The following is a 19,635-nucleotide window of genomic DNA, read 5'->3' as shown; positions in this document are numbered from 1 at the left end:
AATATCACCACTGCCCATGATATATACACAGCATTCCACTGATGTTTTTGGATGGTCTTCATCTCATCTGAATCATGATATTAAAAGTCAGCAACAAACACCGATTACCAAGGGCAATTTTTCTTCTTCTAATTTTTATTTTCTCTTTTCTGAGATGTTAGATACATGAATTAAACTTCTAAGAGGCCTACAATTTATCATTTCTATATTCTCTGACCCCTAAACCTGTTCTGATGAACCAAAAAATTTAGTCCTGCTTGAAAGTCAAAATTAATGGAGGAGGCATGGATAAAAAAAATATTTACTCCGTTCTAGGAGAATGAGTGAACACTGAGAGAGAGAGGGAGGGAGGGAGGGCAGGAGGGAGGGAGAGAGAGAAAGAGAGAGAAGAAAACAAACATACTGATACAAAGGAAGACTCTAATGAAGAAACCATTTTTAGCAAGAGTAGCATATGGTTCCCAAGAACAAAAACAATTCTCCCACCTCATGGCTCAACACCAGCTGTGCTCTACACAGAATGTGGTTAATTATTTAACTAACTAAAGCAAATGTAACTCCAGAAAAAGTTGCTGTACTCACTCTTCTTACAAAAAAATAAATAAATGAATATGCTTGGGGGGGGCGGGGGGGGGCTTGACGCATCCCAGCAAGATTCAATGGCACTCAGGATTGAGGCCACTTGGGATATTTATCTCTCAGTTACAAATTGTTGATTTTCACGCATTCATGGAGAAACACTGCCTTCCTTGGTGATCCAAAAAGAGCCACACTTTTGTCTCATCTAGAGTGTGACAAGGACTAGGTGCTTGTTCAAAAAATGAGTCCTTCTTGATAAGACTGCTGTTTTGATCACCTCCTAGCATTCAGGACCAGAAAAATAAATTCACATTCTAAGGGAATGCTGGCAGCTTTATTTGACTTACTGCTCTTTCAAGTTTCTAATTTTAGGCCCTTCAACAGGTCAGGAAAAATGTTCCTACCACTATCTGGATTCTTTTTCTAGGGACTCTAGCTGCAAGGGGACTAAGGAAATTGAGGCACTCCATTTTCTACATCTAAATCATGAAAAGTACCAAGAGGAACTATTTCCCCATGAAGTTCTTCCAAATTGGTAAATATGGGCAACCAAGGATACTTCAGAATGATTGAAAGATGTGGAATAAAATAAAATAAATCTGTAGCTCCTACATTTTCCAACACCCATGAAAACACAAAGCAATCAGAAACCCCACCAAGAAAAAATAAAAATAAATGCTCAGCCACTCTGAGCATGAAAACACCAAAAACTTCACAATAGCATTTAACTAAACCATAAAAATAGGCAAATTGGACTTTCAAATCCAGCAAGGAACATGAATGGAAAAAGCACAGTCAATCTCCTGAGTGGTGGTATTCAGCAGGTTCTGACCAGTTCTGAAGAACCGGTAGCAGAAATTTTGAGTAGTTTGGTAAATATCACTTCTGACTGGCCCCACCCCATCTATTCTCTGCCTCCCAAGTCCCAGCTGAGGGAGGGAATGGGGAGGGAATGGGGATTTTGCAATATCCTTCCCCTGGAGTGGGGAGGGAATGGAGAGCTTACAGTATCCTTCCCCTGCCACACCCACTAAGCCATGCCCACCAAGCCATGCCATGCCCACCAAGCCATGCCCACAGAACCAGTAGTAAAATATTTTGAATCCCACCACTAACTCTCCCTATCTCCTATTGATATACTTGCACTAAGCCATTAACATACATTCTTCACTCAAAAGTTACATCCCAAAATTTGAGAAAAATGCAAAGCATAAATCATTAATCTTCAGCATAGATTCTTTATAATATAACTCTGACAGCCTTCCTGCCAGTAAGCTTCCAGTAAATAATTCAAAGCATATTAAATAATACACAGCTAGATTCCTTTTGTTTCAGTCTGATAAATCTCAGTGAAAATAATCACAAATCTCCTTGCACTTCAGACAACTAAAACAGTAACGATGTACTGTGATTGATCAGTCCTCTTCTAAAAAAGAAGTCAGGTTGGCCTACAATCACCCATGTCATCAACCTTAGTGTCTAAAATGGTGCTAAGCCCTTTGTTACTGATGCAATAATCTGATATCTGTTTCAGTGCAATTCTACAACATTTAGAATTCCTTGGGACTTCTGACTGTCAGTACACTTGAAGAAATGATGGTGGTATCAAGCTTGGTGAAGAAACTGCTGCAGTGCTTAAGAACCAATTCTTTTTATTGAATGAATTAGATGCAAGGCATAGATCAGAACCAAGCAAATGTAAACAGAAGGATATTTTATGGAGTTGTGCATGATTTGAGAGCACAAGGAAGTAAATTCTTTAAATCACTCTTCTGGAAGCTGAGTCTTGTTGGCCTGAAATGGATTTTAGTGAATATGATTAGCCAGGAAAGCTCAGACTAATATCAACAACAATTCTTTTTCCCCACCACCGCCCAAAATTGTAGTTGGACTCTACAAACATATTTTCATATGTTTGTAGAGACTTTCAGAGACAGAAAGAGAATACAACCTGTTCTGTTCAGAGGCCACCTAACTAACAGTTTGAAAAGCAAAATCATATATGATACTTTTCATAGTATGGCAACAAACCTGATCCATTTCTGAGACCTTGCAGATCAAGGCACAATGAAAAACGTGCAAGTGGAGAGATTGTGTAGTGCAGCTGGCTTTAAGCAACCCTGGATAGAGTTCTTGGCCATGAAAAGCATAGGATATTTATTATTTATTTAGAAAGAGAACTACCGTAGTAACATAGTCTGATGTCTGTAATTTCACTTCAGTGTACTTACTAAACAGTCACTTATCTGGTATAACTTCTAAAGCATATATTTTGATAAGGGATATAATCTGTTTTAATCATTAGCAAAAGTTCTACCAGAATGCCGTCTTTTCTCTCCCTCCCTCCCTCCCTCCCTCCCTCCCTCCCTCCCTCCCTCCCTCCCTCCCTCTCTCTCTCTCTCTCTCTCTCTCTCTCTTAGAAAGATGCTATAAGTGCTTCTCTGGCTTCCTATGTGTCATCTGTGCCTTTTGTGACATCCATTGTGTAGTGAGATATTGGAGGTCTTGTAATAGCCAATGTTCAGCATGGTTCCTTCCCACAGGAAACAGCATTCCTGTTTAATTTACCTTATTCATTTGTAAACCAATTTCCTTTCTAAAGGGCCAGGGAGTTTCAGAGGAGGGGCGATAAATTTAAACCAGTTCCAAGTTTGGCATAGATAATCTCAGATTAGGAAGCATGCTGAAAGGCTAAGGCGAATGGATTTTGGAACCTGGATTGCAATCCTACAGTTCCTTCACCTATGGGCAGGGTTAGAAAGAACTGACGAAGAGACAGTTTCCATCATCAGATATTCCTTGTGATTTTGGAACTCTCGTTCCAGCCTGGGCAAATGAAATGGAAGCTTTAGTCATCTTTTCTTGCTTTAGGTAATAAAAGAGAAGAAAAATATTATCCATGTATGTACCATATTTTTTTTCCATTCTGGAGTGAACAAAGCATGTACACAAATTCTAAACACATTTCTTAAAATTTAATTGCCCTTGAGCTGAAAAAAAACCCCCAGTGTTTCTTTTTCTTCCTAGTCTTTCTGAAATGGTGGAAATGGAAGTTGTTGGATGATTCTGAGCGTACCAACTCCATTTTCACGATTCACTAAAAATCAATTTACAGTGATGGATCAGTGGTATGGAGACAGTTCTTACTTAGGTCAATGCAAGAGAATCATTTCAACTATATTGTTAAGGGAGGGGAAGATGACATCACCCAGCATTGCTAGTTGCCAATTGTTGCTGAACTATTACTTTTTGTAGAAACTATATTTGTGAAATATTTTTTGTTGAAATTTTAAAAAAGCAAGGTTGGTACTAGTGCAGGGTCTTTATTATTTTCACCCCATATCCAATTTGTCTTTCCATTAATGGGCATATAAGAGTAAGGAGATAATTTTATTCAATGTTGTTCTAACTACCATAATTTTTTTTAAAAAGACAATGGAATTAACATCCATAACCTAAAATAAGGTATGTCTAAAACTATAATTTATAGTTACTAATTTACAGACATACAGTAGAAGTCATGGATAAAAAAAGAAAGATAGTATCCTCCACCTGATATACATAATTAAGGTCTCCCGTAAGGGCAAAGTTTAGTAACAAAACATTTGACCACACATGCCTCTATAAAAGAAAGAAACAGACCAGTAGTTAATACCAATTAATAAATGACAGCTATTATTGCTCATATAAATTGAGGTTAATCTTGTGCATGCTGATAACCTCCTATTTCTTTATTACATCAATTGCACAAAACAAACAGATCCTTTTAATTAATTTTCCTGCAGGAATCATTGGCCTTTGAATAGTACTTTTCTATATAAATCCATCCACTCATCCTTCCATCCATTCCTTATTATTCTTCTGTTATTTTTTGTTTTGTTGTTTTAAAGCAACAGAGCTAAAGAAAGGCAAAGGAGGAAGGTGAGAAGAAAGATTCTCAACTCATTTCTTAAGGCCAAAGTGCCAAGCATTTCACCTACTAAGCATCATAAATATTTAAATAATCAAATTGCTTACAAGTGAATATAATCTATAAAAATGGAATACATGCTAAATAATTGTGTATTTCTATTCTGGGAAGAAATGACCAAAAGTAAGTAGAATCTCCCTGGTAGGTAGGATTTTTACAGATGTGCAGTCCTACATCTTAGATATGCCCATAAGAAAAATGTTGAGCAGGCATTCCAAAAGCTCACTTCTTGGAGCCTTTGGATAACCAAATACCTATGAAAAACTTGCAAGCAGGACAGATGAACAATAACCACCTCCTGCTTATGAACTAGTGGGCACCAGGCTGAAGAAAGCAATGTAAGGTCATAATTTACCATTTACAATTCCATCCAAACATAGTTTCATTTTTTTTTCATTTTATTAAGCATTTATAGGCCGCCCTTTTCCCTGAGGGGACTCAGGGCGGCTTACAATAATAGGGGAGGGGAGTGCGGGACAAAACGCAAAAAGAAAATGTGAATAGAAATAATTAACAATAAAAAAACCCAACATTCATTCAACATTCGGGAGGGGCGAGAGTAAAGTCTTATCCCCAGGCCTGACGGGATAGCCAGATCTTGAGGGCTGTGCGGAAGGCCTGGACGGTGGTGAGGGTGCGGATCTCCACGGGGAGATTGTTCCATAGCGTCGGAGCTGCAACTGAGAAGGCTCTCCTCCGCGTAGTCGCCAGTCGGCACTGACTGGCGGATGGAATTCGGAGGAGGCCTACTCTATGCGATCTGATGGGACGGAGGGAGGTAATCGGCAGAAGGCGGTCTCTCAAATAGCCAGATCCACTACCATGGAGCGCTTTATAGATGGTAAGAAGGACCTTGAAGTGCACCCGGAGACCAACAGGTAGCCAACGCAGCTCACGGAGGATCGGTGTTATGTGGGCGAACCGTGGTGCGCCCACAATCACTCGCGCGGCTGCATTTTGGACTAGCTGAAGTCGCCGGATGCTCTTCAAGGGCAGCCCCATGTAGAGCACATTGCAGTATTCCAGCCTAGAGATCACAAGGGCTCGAGTGACTGTTGTGAGGGCCTCCCGGTTCAGGTAGGGCCGCAACTGGCGCACCAGGCGAACCTGGGCAAATGCCCCCCTGGTCACAGCTGATAAGTGGTGGTCGAAACTCAGCTGTGGATCCAGGAGGACTCCCAAGTTGCGGACCCTGTCTGAGGGGTATAAATTTGAGGGGGTATAGTTTGAAGTTTGGAATAATCCCTGTCAAGCACTGTTCCTAAAATGAGAAGAATTCCAGGGTGAACAAAAAGGAAGGTCTTCTTCATGCAGTTTGCACTGATTCATAGAACACTCTGCCACAAGATGCTGTGATGTTCAATGGCTTACATGTCTTTAAAGTGTAGAAGAAGTGAGAAGATCAATCCAAAGAAGAACATGAACCACCAGTGGCTATTAGCCATGATGACTAAATGGATTTGCTATGTTCTAGGACAGAAATTGTGCTATCACGTGCATGTGTGTCCACATCCACAATTCAATGCACGTATGCCCACCTGCACATGCACGTGCGACACCCACACACACAAATGCATGTGCACATAAGTTTTCACCCTCCGCAGGCTCCCAAGGCTTTCATAAAACCTGGGGAGGGGGAAATGGCCTCCCCCAGCTCTCCAGAAAGCTGAAAATCAGCTGCCTGGCATGCACATGCGCGCTGGAGCTGATAGCTCACATGCCGGCAAATATGGCTCCACGTGCCACCTGTGGCATGCATGCCATAGATTCCCCATCATGTTCTAGGACAACATACATTTGATTATGAGCAAACAGTGGATGTGTGGAAGTATAACTAAGAGCAAGACCAATTTTCAAAAGTGACTAATTATCCTGTAGTAGGAAAGGGATGCCAGACAAGATGTATCTTGCTTTTAAGTATTCTCATTTTTATTCCTGGGAATGCAGCCTAAAAGCTTGATGTTAAATAATCAGAGTCCCAGATCTTTCCAATAGCAAGCTATCCCCAAAGATGCTTGACTCATGTTCAAAAAGCAGCACATCAAATAATAATGCAATTAGGCAATGCATGGAGGGGATTACTTTTCATGAACATGTATTGTTTTACCAATCTGAAAATGAGCTAAATTGGTCTGTAGACTTCTGCCTTGGTCTTACCCCTGATGGCACTCCTGATACTAAAAAGCTTTTTGGGTGATTTAGCATATCCAAAAATACATATCCAAACATATAACACTGGTAGCTTATATGTTGGAAGAAGGCAAGCGTCTTAGCACATTCCAATCTGTTTTAACAACTGAGATTCTTTTAGCAATTAGCAAAAAATTATTCTGCAGCTAAAATGTTCGCAAGTATTCCCTCTCTCCATTTTTTTAATTAGAACTGAGTGAATCATGCTAAATAATTATTTCTTATTATATTGCCTTTGTGGTATTGTGTGTGGTTGTGTGTGAATGAAATTCATTTCTCTCAGATGTTTTATATCTCATTCTTTTTGACATTAAGGAGCCAAAACATTTTCCCAGCATCAGACATGCTTGCAAGATTTTTTAAAAAAAACATAGGGAGGGAGGGGGGAGGAAAGAAGGAAGGGGTTTTTCAGGTGCATTTTTCAGGTGCACAAAAGAAAATTTAGTAGAATGGCTTCCCAACATTTGGCAGTTGGTAGGTCCATTTGGAATATTTTAAGTATTGTCCAGACTTGCAAGGTTAGATTCCCATTATACCGGCACAAGCTTGCAGGTGATAGTAGCTGAAGTGCAAAAAGCTGAAGACTTTTGTCTTGCAAAGGTTAAACTTATTTAAGAAAAGTGGTGTATTTAAATATTGCTCAAGCCTATGCCCATTAGTTATATTCATCGAAAGGGCAGGTGTGTGTGTTACACATTCATTGATCATTCTCAAATTATTGCCATATTGAAGAATTTAAGAATTGCTGGTTTAACCTGTCTTAATTTGATGTGCATAAACAGTAAAAGGAGGGCTACAAAAATCCAAATGACTATAAAATTATAGCAAAATGATACAGAAAACACAAATTATTTGGTGCCATCTACTAGTCATCCCTTTTTTTTTCATCTCAGGAAAAATGGAGAATTTCACAAATGCTCTGATTGGCAGTGGGATTTACTGACCAGCTCAAGACCCTTCACATTTGAACTACTTGTGATTGATTTTGTGTCAATATGGTTGCATGCAACTTCACTATTGAATAATAGAGTCTATTAATTTTCAAGAAAGCACTTGTTCCACAGGAATCATTGTGAATGCCCTTTGAGCTAAAGATCTTGGCGGGAGCTGGTTTTTCACTGATAAGAACTCTTGGTTCACCTGATCCCTTGGGATCCTCCTCACTCATGACAGTTAGATTAATCACTGGAATGTCTCCAGAAATTGTGGGTGCTCAAAAACTGGAGTTTTTAAAGAAGAAATTGAATAACCATCTTAACCGAAATGGTGGGTTTCCTGCCTAAACTGAAGTTGGACTAGAAGGTCCCCTCCATCTCTATTACTCTGTTATTTTGTTACACTGAGATTAAGGCATCACAGCATCTTTTCACCAGTTTTTTAAAAGTGCGTAAGCCCCTCAGGTAGATTTGGCTATTTTAAAGTGACAAATGTTGTGCAAAATTAGAATGGAGGGACAGGGGAATGGCTCATGATTTTTGCCCTTCCTTACTTAAAGCATGTTGTGAAGGAATTCTCACAGGTTAGTTTCCATGAGAATAACTACAGAGCCTTGCAAATTGCTCTAGAAAGGTTTGGGGTATAAAATGTGTGGATGTATGAAATCACCCTAGTTAACTATACAGTGTTTCATCCAGGAATAGACCATTATCAATGATGTAGCATTTAGTCACACAAATGCATTCCAGGAACCACAGTTTGGGGGGGAGGGTTTGTGGGGGGAAAAGCAACATTTTATTTCCCATACAATATAAAAAAGTGTCCAAAGGAGCAATCTGTTTATTGTGATGTTTGCAAGTTGAATACACTGGACTCAATTCTTCAATGAAATTGAACAATTTCAAAACCTGATTTTTTTAAGGTCCCAATTCAGTGGCAAATCAGGAAATGAAGCTCGGTGAAGCCTCACTAATGTTTTCAGATGAAGAAGTCAGGGAAAGGTACTGGATAGGATATGGTTGTCTACTTTTCCTTGTGAGCACTGGATCATGTTGTAGAAACTCTTGTTCACAAATAGTTTTAGGGAGTGGGGTTTATACCAATTGTAGCCTCATGTCTACATTCCCATATTTTCCCATATTTTCAAGAGTAACCCATGATATGTCACAGAAAGACCTACTCCAGTCCAGTTCTTGATGCTCTGAAAAATATAGCATTTGACATTCTGAAAATTGGTTAATGCTCTGGATAGTCCAATAAGCAGCTACAGAAACAGTTCCCTATAAGAAAAAGGCATCTCTTTGGAATAGTAAAGGTGATATTACTTTGGTAACGGGTTAAAAGAGTTGAATAGGTTTGTGTTACAACTATTTCATGTTTTGTTGTTGGTTTTTGCTATTGTATTCTTCATTTTCTCATTAAATGTAAGAGTTCCCCAATTTCATCGCATGATAAGGGTTTGTCAATGTTGTTTTAATGGTGATGATTCCACCCCCTTTATAATAAACATCTATCATCTACCTTCAGCCTTTCAGATGAATTTAAATCCAGACAGATAATGCATACACAAAAAAGCATTATTAATTTGCAACCATTCTCCTGTGGGCCCACATGTTTAGCGTTGTAAAATCTGTGCACGCTAGCATTATATATTTTTCATAAGGAAGAGTTATTCTAAAATAATGAGGTTTCCCCCAAATACCCATGTAGAAGTGTTTACAATGAAAATAATTTGTCTCTCATGTTTACAATAGATAGTTACATGGTAGGGGAGTGAGAGAGTTTCAGGAGGGAAAAATTAAACTAGCTCCCTTTAGCTTTTAGCATGCAGAAGGAAAAGTAGGCTCAGATTATTCTTTCATTGGCAACAAACACTGTGCTAGAAGCAACCCAGGGCTGCTTGTATGGGAGGCCATTTAAAAACTTCCAAACAGACATGAATTTTAAAAGAAAAATTGAGATCAAAGTTACAAATTATTCAGCTAGCATAACTTCTGGAAGGAATTATTAACCAAAATTTAACTCGCATCCTCCTTTTTCCTAGGAATTTGTTATTGTTATTTTTGAGGTATCTTTTACATCTCTATTCTTTGCTCATTCCCATTAACATCAGCACAATGTAAAATGAGAAACAGAATCAGTAAATTACAGTCAATTTTGGAAATAGCCTACGATAGATTCCTCCTGCTGCCTCTCTACCGCAAACTCCCCATTGTGATGATGAGTATAAAGGAAGCAAAATCACTCAGTTAAATTCGAACTTGTAGGGGAAATCATTCTGCCAGGATGATTTCCCCTACAATGATCCTAGTCACATTGACTGTTGGAAATCTCTGTTAGAACTTAGTAGAAATTTTCCCTGGGAGCAAGGCAGCTCAGGAAGAACATCTGAGTTGATGTTAATGGAAAGGAGAAACCAAGGACTTCATCTTGAATTTCATCTTGTGCAGAGCTGGAGTCGATAGAAAAGGAACGATATGTCTTATAAATAATGGAGTGGTTGTTTCTCCTTCCCTGAAATATGATATGCAATGAGAGGGAAGGAAGGCAACAGAAAATAAACCCTACCACTTATTGATATAGTTTCCATATACGCTAAGGCTTTAATTTTCCTGTCGTTCATGTGCGGGAAGAATAGGAAAGTAGGCCTTTGATTTTGAACTCATCAACTAAGGATAAGAGCCACTTAACTCAACAAGACTTATGCAATTATAAAAGGTTGCTATTGCATTCCAACAGTTATAAGAAAAATGTTGCTAAGATCAACCGTGCAGTGCTTCATTATGAGTTTGCTAGCCAGTTCTGGAAGTGGTGGATGATGGTTGGTTTGTTTTTAACCTTGTTGGTTAATATACAATGTGCATATATCTACTCAGAATTAACTTTTAGCAGAACTTATTTTGCATGGAATTTGCAGCCTAAGATGTATATAAAAATATATCGTCTTGTTTCATTCCTTCTATGAAGAGGAAATGATAATTAGATAAGCTTCTACTAAGTAACAATAGAAGGAAATGAACTCAGACACAGATCCTTGTAGTAAGGCATATGGGGGGAAAATAGTATTCTTTTGAGGTTACACCCTTTTTATATGTGCACAGGAATAATCTGGGCCTCATTTAACACTCAAATATTCATTGGTCTCTATGTATCTTTTTCATGAACATTTCTGCCCTGATCCTACTTTTTTCCCATCTGATGAGCAGAAAAGAAGTGATCATGTGATGGAAGAGAAGAAGAACAAAGTAGACCTAGCAAAAAGCCATTTCTCAAAATCAAGAAGGAAAAAAAAGAGTGGAAGAGAGCGAAGAAAGCAGAAAGTGCATTAAAAACTAAACTTCTTTACCAAAGAAGCTTCAGTTACAGACAGATATTTACCCATAAGTTCTCTTCCCCAGAACTCTGGCAATGTCACAATTCCTCTGCCTGAAACAGAACATTTCAGAAATGCCAAATCTATCAGACAGTTATGGAATTAAACCAGAGGTTATTGGGTTTTCCTTCATTTTTAATGTATTCCTGTCTGACTGAGTCCATGCTGGCTAAAAAAAACCTTTAAAAAGTATTATGAATTTTTCTTTTCTTTTCTTTCTTTCTTTCTTTCTTTCTTTCTTTCTTTCTTTCTTTCTTTCTTTCTTTTTTGCAATTTCCCACTCTTCAGACATGCTTTTGGGGGCTCAATCCTATTGAGGTAAACAGGGAGAAGCCCACTGCCTGCAGTAGAAGTTATTTCAGGTCCTTCTTGCATAATCACTGGGTGGGGGAAAATAATATGATGAAATTGGTTTATACTAGGTATATCTTTGCTGGGTTCTTGTATTTTTATATATATAAGGACTTTGCCAATAATGTAGAAGCATTACGTAAGTTCATACATTCTATTATTGTTGTTTAATTAAAAGGAATTCATTTCTTTCTTAACATGGAGTCACTGCTTGTTTTCATTCTCAGGTACAGAAAGGAAAGGTTTTAAAGGCACATTGGAGCCCTTTGTGACTAATATGCAATGATACCATAAGCAGCTTATCTTGTCTTCTGACACCCCCCCCCCCACAAACACTGCTGTTAAACACCATAGTTTTTCTCCCCCCAACTCTGTGTATAAACTTGGTATGTTATATTACCCGCACTCTATTTATAGTGCGCATGGATACTTGGATACAGTTAAGGAACATTAATTAGTTATTGCAGCCATGTTCTCTACTTCCAAGAGATTACAGAACAGAAATTGTTTGAAACAAAAGGAAAACTCAAGATAGACTTGTTATAAGATTTCCAAATGAAAACTTGGGAAGATTCTTGAATTAACAGACCGTTCTGGCCATCAATAATGACTATTGCAACTGACTCCTTCTTGTGGCAAATGGGGAAGACTTGGTGAATAGGTGGGTTCATACACAATACAGTATAGATCAACTGACCAAAAAAAATTAATCAGTAGAGAAAAGATATGTTAGTTCTAATTGGTGTGGTTTAAAAACAAAGCATCCAATTTAAAATATTGTGCCACGGGGTTATTGCACGTTGACTTTTTAAACCTTAGAAGTCAAAGAAACAGAAGAATCATCCATGAGGATCTTTGTATTGCTCCTAACTTAGTGGACATGATCAAAGTGTGAGTTCAAAGAATGAATCATTCCTTAAACTGTTGTAGCTACAAGCACACTCATAGATAGACAACTCTCCTCCAAAAAAGAGGAGAAAACTGTGCTAAAATTATATAGGAGGAGTCATTTAGATTAGGAACAATCAACCTAGTCTAACAAGAGTTTCAAACAACTCTTTTTCTCTAATCCTCTTCCTGAGTACTAAAATGCAGACACAGATCATGCCAACTTTGCAGAACAAATTCATAAACCTCATGCATAACTAAATGGTCTGGGGAGAGAAAGAGAGAAAGGAAGGAAGAAGGAGGGGAGAATGGGGATCTTACCTTCTTGACCCCATTAAAGCCATATTCTGCAGCAAGTTGCTTGGCTTCTGCTTCTCCCGCTTTGTGAAACTCAACGAAAAAATGATTGGTATAGATGGCCCTTTGAGATGCAGAGGCAAAGCGAAGGAACCCCAGTAAAAAGAGGCCAGCTGTCTTGCAGCATGGAACAGTGCCTGTCTTCATGGCTTTTTCGGACAGGGAGTGCAAGGCAATATTCGTGGGCTCAATAACGGGAATAAAGCTAAGCAAAGGAGGATATGGATACTCTAAGGGGACCGGTCAGCGGGCTGGCTGCAGACAACCAATTTAAGCGGTGCTCTGCTTTAGCATCTCACAGCCTCGAGAAGAGGGGGAATCCGATGGGCTGGCTGCTCGTGGAATTATTCCGATGGGTGCGTGTGCGTGTGCGCGTGTGATGCCAGATCTGCATTTTTCAGCTCCTCCTCATCTATAATACAGAGCGACGGCGAAAAGAAAGCGAAGTGAGGCCGCAGGGCTGCCAATCACTTGGAGGCAAGAGAGAGCGCGATCCTCCTTCTGCCTCGTAGCAGGACGCCCTCTTCAGCTGGCTGGGGCGGGGAGGGAGAGGGAGAGAGGGAGAAAGGCTTGCGCGGAGCAGAGGCAAGCCTGGCCGCGCTGAGCGGATTCAGCACCCTGGAGAATTCCTCCTTTTCTCGAAGCCGGAGCGGGGCCGAGAGGGGGGGGATCCCGGAGGGAGGCAAAGGGAGCTCCAATCCGCGGCCGAGTTCTCTTGATTTTGTGGAACTCGAGGCAAGGCTGAGATGAGAGGCGAGACGCCCGGTCCGTCCACATCCCCCGGGAGTGCCCTCGGCTCCATGATCAGTATCACATTCCTCCAAGGATTCCTTACTCTCCAAATCATATGCTCGCTAGGCTCCCCCGCTTAGATTTATTTGAAATTCGCTTCTGTGAGCGGCTTTCGTCTCTATTCAGAAGGGTAGGTTGCTCTCACAGTTCAGCAGCAGTAGCAGGGTTGCAAATAAAAACAGTGCATAACGGATTCATCGTTTATTGCTGCCATTTGAAAGTCTCCTTAGCGTTTGTAAATAAATAAAACAAAAAAACCAGGGGAAACAATTGTTCATTGGTCTGTTAAACCACGACTTGAAAAGGAGCCAACACATTTTACTTTTTAACTCATCTCAGCTTGTACTTTGAATGCATAAAGCAGTTGAGGTTTTGATTCTCCCTCTAACTCACTAGAATTTAAGGGTTTGGGAAATTTAAGGAGGTATCTGAGTCAGACTAGTGGGTGGACGGGGAATTCCTTGGAATTGAGAATTGGCTAACTTTTTTTCTGCATTTATTGTTATTCTTTTTGTTGTTGTTTGGTTTGGGTTTTCTTGTAGCAACGTAGTCTGGGCTTTCCACAAATGCATTGTTGAATATATCATCTAAGGTTTTCTGTTTCTCTCTCTCTCAGCCTATCTGCAGCCATTTGAACAGTAAATTGAAAGATGGAGAACTGCGCAAAGTTCTCTACCTTCTCTTCATATCAGATAACTTTCAGCAAATGTTGAACTCTACAGAGTGCTTGAGATCTGTAATTGAGACCAGGAGATGGTTTAGGAATCCCTGGATTAATCCTATCATTAGGCGGACTTCAGAGTTTGCCAGAGATTGCTGTGGGAAGCAGTGAAGATTCTCTAAGCCCTGTGGGGATTCTTTTCTGTTGGATGACAAGGCTGTGTACTGCATGTTTCACAGGTGATGGAAACTCCTTAAATTAGTCTGCTATATGGCAAATATTGTCCTAGTGCCAGCGAGACATTCAACTCCCATGTTCTCATTAAGTTCTGCATGCACAATTGGAGGGGCAGGGCCCGAGACGGGAGCTTCCCCAAGCAGCTTATCATAGGCATTGAAAGAGCTATTTTAAAAATGCTTATTTCACAGCAAGCTTTTCAGTAGATTATTTCCCAAGATCAATTTAATCAATTGAATAGTGCCATCCAAATGGAGAAATGAGTCCAGATCCAATTTATTTTCACAGTTTTGAACATAGTTAGATTTTAAATACATCCAAAGCATTTATTGTTTCTCCTATTTAGCCAAAATGACTCCCATGGCAGCATATAAATATCAGGATCATTTGAAAGATCCTGACCTCAGGTTTCTAAATTAAAAGACATGACCAGCTCAGGAGCACATCCTTCCTCACTCAGGTTTCCTAACTAGTCAACAATTTGCAACTTATAAAAAGTATAAAAATCAGGCTTAAGATTCATGGATGCAACCATGTGATTGTCAGAGAAAGGTCAGCTTAAAAAATACCTAAAAGGCCAAATACACACACTGATGGCAGGTTTGACACTTACCAAATATCAAAATATTGCTAAGTATCAAAACATCCACACAAAAATGAGAGCAGAAATTTCTAGTTTAGTTATTAACAAATTTGTGAATGATTTGTCCTCAATTAAATAAAAAGGTATGTCTTTCTACAGTTTCTTTCAATGTGAAATAACTGTAATATATTGGCATTAAGATACTTGCAATGCAGTCAGTTCTGCTTCAGCATCATGGATGGAGGAACGTAAAGAGTTATGGATCCAACACTGAATACAGAAACAATATTGATACATTAAGGTTGGATAACTTGATTTAACAATTGGAAACTTAATTCCTGTTCAGTCAGTGGCAAATAAGCATCTAGGGCTGCATTCAAGACCAATTCAAAGTGGGGAGGTTTCTGAAAAAAACAAATCCAGTCTTCAAGCTACGCAATATCTTTCTCAAGTATAGACAGAAATTGAAAAATAAGGAAGCTTTATTTCAAGCTGCAACATTGACTTTTTAATAGATTACAACCTTCAAAGGAATTTAGTTAGATAATTTGAACCTGGGAATAGACTTTTGAGCATATCAAGGCAGAACAATCTTCCCCCTCCCACCCTCTCTACTCTCTGTTTCTGTCACACGTAAGTGTTACATGCACAAGTCCACACTCTCTCAAATTAGCCTACCTCTCAGGAATATGGTGGGGAAAAGTTGGAAAAGGCAGTTCCATGTACATTTTTGCTCCCAAAGAAAAGATGCCAATAAATAAATGCATTCATACTTATACAGATATATATGACGGCCAAATATGCAGCCTGTAAAAGAAGATTTTCCTGATATTACTAAGTGCAGTTAACACTTCTCTTTTCTCCACTTCTCTTGTACAAGAATACTCTAGATAAGCAAAACAGGAAAGCTAGCATTGTGCTCCTTATACCGCAGGCCTCAAAATATTATACATCTCCAGCTAGACTCAATGGAATTTTTGAAACAGATTTCACTTGGCAATCTTTTTCAGTCTGAAAAGTCCAGCTGCAAAGAGATGCAAACTCCACTGAAAAGAAGTATTGTTTGGACCTCCTTACTGATGTTTCTCATGGGCAGAAAGACTATTCCAGGTCAACTGAACTCAAGAACCATTCTAAATCACTACGATCATATCATCATTGGTTCTCCAAAACATCAAAATTATGATACTTGACATTTTCTTCATGTGCAGACTTCCAGTCTTGCAAATATAATTCTATTTTCTGCTCCAAAATATCTGTCAGTTCCATTTTTCTTTTGCTTCTCTCCTCTAGACAGATGAAAGGACTTTAAAAAATGAAGAAGGAAAATAAAGATGCCACAGTAATCCAAGCTAGTAGATAGAGACTGGGGTTGGCTTGAGGCAATGCATGGTGTTTGGAGTCAGTACTGCTATCAGAATTTCAATGGAAGGAAGGGAACGGACACAATCCAGGTTTTCATGGAGATTGGCTCAATTATGAAAAAGAGCTACCGTTCACCAGTTGTAAAAGTACAAATGAATTGAAATAGAAAATATACTTTTAAGATGAAATGAGATTTTTTAAAATATAGCAATTATATTTCTCTTATAATAGTTGTTTTTTAGTCTTTTTTATATTTTGTCTGAGAATTCTTGATCCAATTAATTGCCAGTCATTCATACATAGTTCCAATTTAACTCCCACCCTCAAAAAAGCATGTCCTTTTCCATCACTTGACTAGTAATGCTATTTTTGATGCCCCTAAATATGATTTTTGCTTAGAGATCAGATGTCCTTCATCCCTGTTTTGCATAAGAATGCTTAATTTTGTCATTTTTATCTCTTTGATTTAAAAACATCCATTCCTGTGAAATAACTTTTGAAGCAGTTCCTAGAACTTGTAGAAAGTATGTAGAAACAAATTACTCTAGTGGTTTGTCTAGTAAAAATGGTTAGATTTAATATATTTGTCAAAAAGGGATGTGAATGCAGATGTGTGGGAGAGAATGTGTATACTGTAGATCAATTTATTATGTCAACAATACTAAAAGCAAAAATAAGAAAACCCTAACAAATAAACGCTCACTTCCTCACTGATTCTCTATACCATGTAAATAATTCCTCATTGGCTTTTAGGTATATACTGTGTACTGTTAAGGAAATTGAGAAAAGACTGCCTTGCAGGAGAAATGCATATATTGGACAATTCCATAATCTGCAATCTATTGAAAAAAGGAAAATGAGGGAGCCAAGAAATCATGGGCTACACTAAGCTTTATAAATGCATGAGAATAAGTAAATTGTTTTCCTCTCATTCCAGTGTTTTCTGCAGAGGATGCTGGTGTAGTGAATTCCTGCAGGGAGCAGAGGGTTCATCATTTGATCTGCATATTATTTTCCAATTTTGCCTTCTATGATTTCGTGAAATAATATCTACTAAAGAAGCAGATACTTTCTCAAGGATTTTCCAAAGAAATCCAGATCTTTGGAAAATGGAAACAGTTTTGTAATCTGTTTGACACAAATACATCTAGCTGTGAAATACAAAACCAAAATCAACCCGGTAGGTTTTCCATAATCCATTTAAACTATGAGCACACAGCTTAATCCATCTTGCAGAAAACCAAGTGGAAATAACATGTGTTAAAGATAGATTGAGCTATTCAATTTTCCCTGAAATGCTTGATTAGAATAATAATGCCATAGAAGTTAACCAAAGCTGTAGAAAGAAGCTGTGGCTGATTTCTTCTAATAATTCAAGGTTTTTTCTGTTGGATACATTTTCTCCAGGTTGACAATCTTTAGAAGGTTGGGAGATTTCAGCCACAGGCCTATATAGGCTCAAAGATCCAAAACTGAAGTCCCAACACATCTGGAATACTTTCGTTTGATAAAAAATATTTAAAGCAACACATCTCAATTCCAAATGCAAAGGGTTTATGACCCTCAGATGCCTTGTGAAAATGAACATGAAAGCATAAGCAAGCAAAAACAACACTGTAACTATCCTCAGTTGGGTGGAATTGCTTCTATCACTCATTGGCTATAATTTGATTCCCCCCCCAATGTTGTTGTTGTTGTTGTTGTTGTTGAATTCAGTGTTTAAAATTGTGATCTTCAATTTCTATCCTCCTCTGCTCTCTATAGTACAGGGAAGAGGTTTGTTTTATATTTATATTTCTAATTGTAATATTTTGTAATATTTTGGTCCACACTTATAATTAGCGTGGTGAACTATCTTAGAGGCCCTCAGTTAAAAACTCATTGCAGTATAAAAACTGGAAAAAAGAAAAGTAAATTCAATAAATTGCAGCTACCAAATCATTAGAATTTGATCCATGATTGGCAAAGTGATCATCGGATTCCATGTTACATTTTATTTTAAAAATGACTGCAGGGAAACATCTCATTTCTAATAAATCAATTATCCTGTGTTTTACATAACCATAAAAAAACATGTTCCATAACAATTGGTTTCTGAAACATGGTCACTCTTGTTAATTCATTAAAATGGCCATGAACTGTCACCAAAAGCTAGGAACCTATTCACCCAATGGAAAATAATTCAGTCCAATTAATCCAGCATTGAAATTAAATATGCACTATTTTGCATCCCATTGCATTATGACACTGAAAAAACAAATAGATTTCATACTTTTTTTGCAAATTAGGAAAGTCCACGTTAATATTTACATACTCCACAATATTCTGAAGAGATAGTATGAATAATAATCCTATTGAGATAAGCGCAATCCTATTTTCAGTGCCTGTTGGAGATTACCGTATTTTTCAGAGTATAAGATGCACCTTTTTTCCTCAAAATTGAGGCTTTTCCTTTTTTTACCAATAAGCTAAAGAATGAGTGGTATGATTTTAAAAAATGTATGAAACATATGAATTCTCCTAGAAGCAATGTCTGGATCAGAGGTGGTATTCAGCCAGTTCTGACAGGTTCTGGAGAACCGGTAGCGGAAATTTTGAGTAGTTTGGAGAACTGGCAAATAGGCTGGCCTCACCCCCTCTGCCTCCCAGCCTCCCAGCTGATCTTCTTTTGTTGCCCTGAACAGGAGAACAGAGCTGGAAAGCAGGTTAGTGGGATGGGGAGGGAGTGGGGATTTTGCAGTATCCTTCCCCTGCCACACCCACAAAGCCATGCCCACCAAGCCATACCATGCCCACCAAGCCATGCCCACAGAACCAATAGCAAAAAAAATGAATCCCACCACTGGTCTAGACTCAAAGCTTTGTTACTTATTCATTTATTGGTAAGACGACTGTATGTGATATTTCCTATCACTGCAGCCTTTACCATAAAGGAACCAAATAGCTCCGTGTTTTTACCTCCAGTATATATCTAGGATGGGGGTGGGTGGGGAAATCCTCTCCAAAATGTCAGTGTTTTAAGCTACCACTAGATAGAACCAATGATCAATAAATGACAGTTCCATTTGCATTGGACCTAAGAGCTAAGAATAAGCATGCTCTTGAATCAAGAATTGTCAGCAGAAGATCTAAATCCCTGGAAGGATGCTAAAAGAAGACAACATTGGGTTAAAGGGACAAGAAGACTGAATTAGACTGTTTCCAAATCTCTTATTAAGATTCGGGCATGGGAGTCAGGGTTCAACACATATTTGTAGGAACACTTTGATCAAGGAACACCACCTAATCTAAGAAGGAGGAGACAGAGTTCTCTCTACATCCTTAGAGGAACCTAGAATGAAATTAACCTTCAT

At 38.6% G+C, this 19,635-nt stretch overlaps 1 protein-coding gene across 1 annotated transcript in view; it reads right to left on the bottom strand.

Moving 5' to 3' along the window:
* Positions 1-13,109, bottom strand: part of PCSK2 (proprotein convertase subtilisin/kexin type 2) — a 131,827-nt gene extending 118,718 nt beyond the window's left edge. The window contains exon 1 of the mRNA XM_032214642.1: positions 12,609-13,109. Coding sequence (XP_032070533.1) covers positions 12,609-12,791 — 183 coding nt within the window. The 5' untranslated portion in view covers positions 12,792-13,109. The remainder of the gene's footprint in view (positions 1-12,608) is intronic.
* Between the last annotated feature and the right edge of the window lie 6,526 nt (positions 13,110-19,635).

Source organism: Thamnophis elegans, chromosome 3, assembly GCF_009769535.1.
Source record: "Thamnophis elegans isolate rThaEle1 chromosome 3, rThaEle1.pri, whole genome shotgun sequence".
Lineage (NCBI taxonomy): Eukaryota > Metazoa > Chordata > Lepidosauria > Squamata > Colubridae > Thamnophis > Thamnophis elegans.
This window is presented reverse-complemented; position numbering and strand designations above follow the sequence as displayed.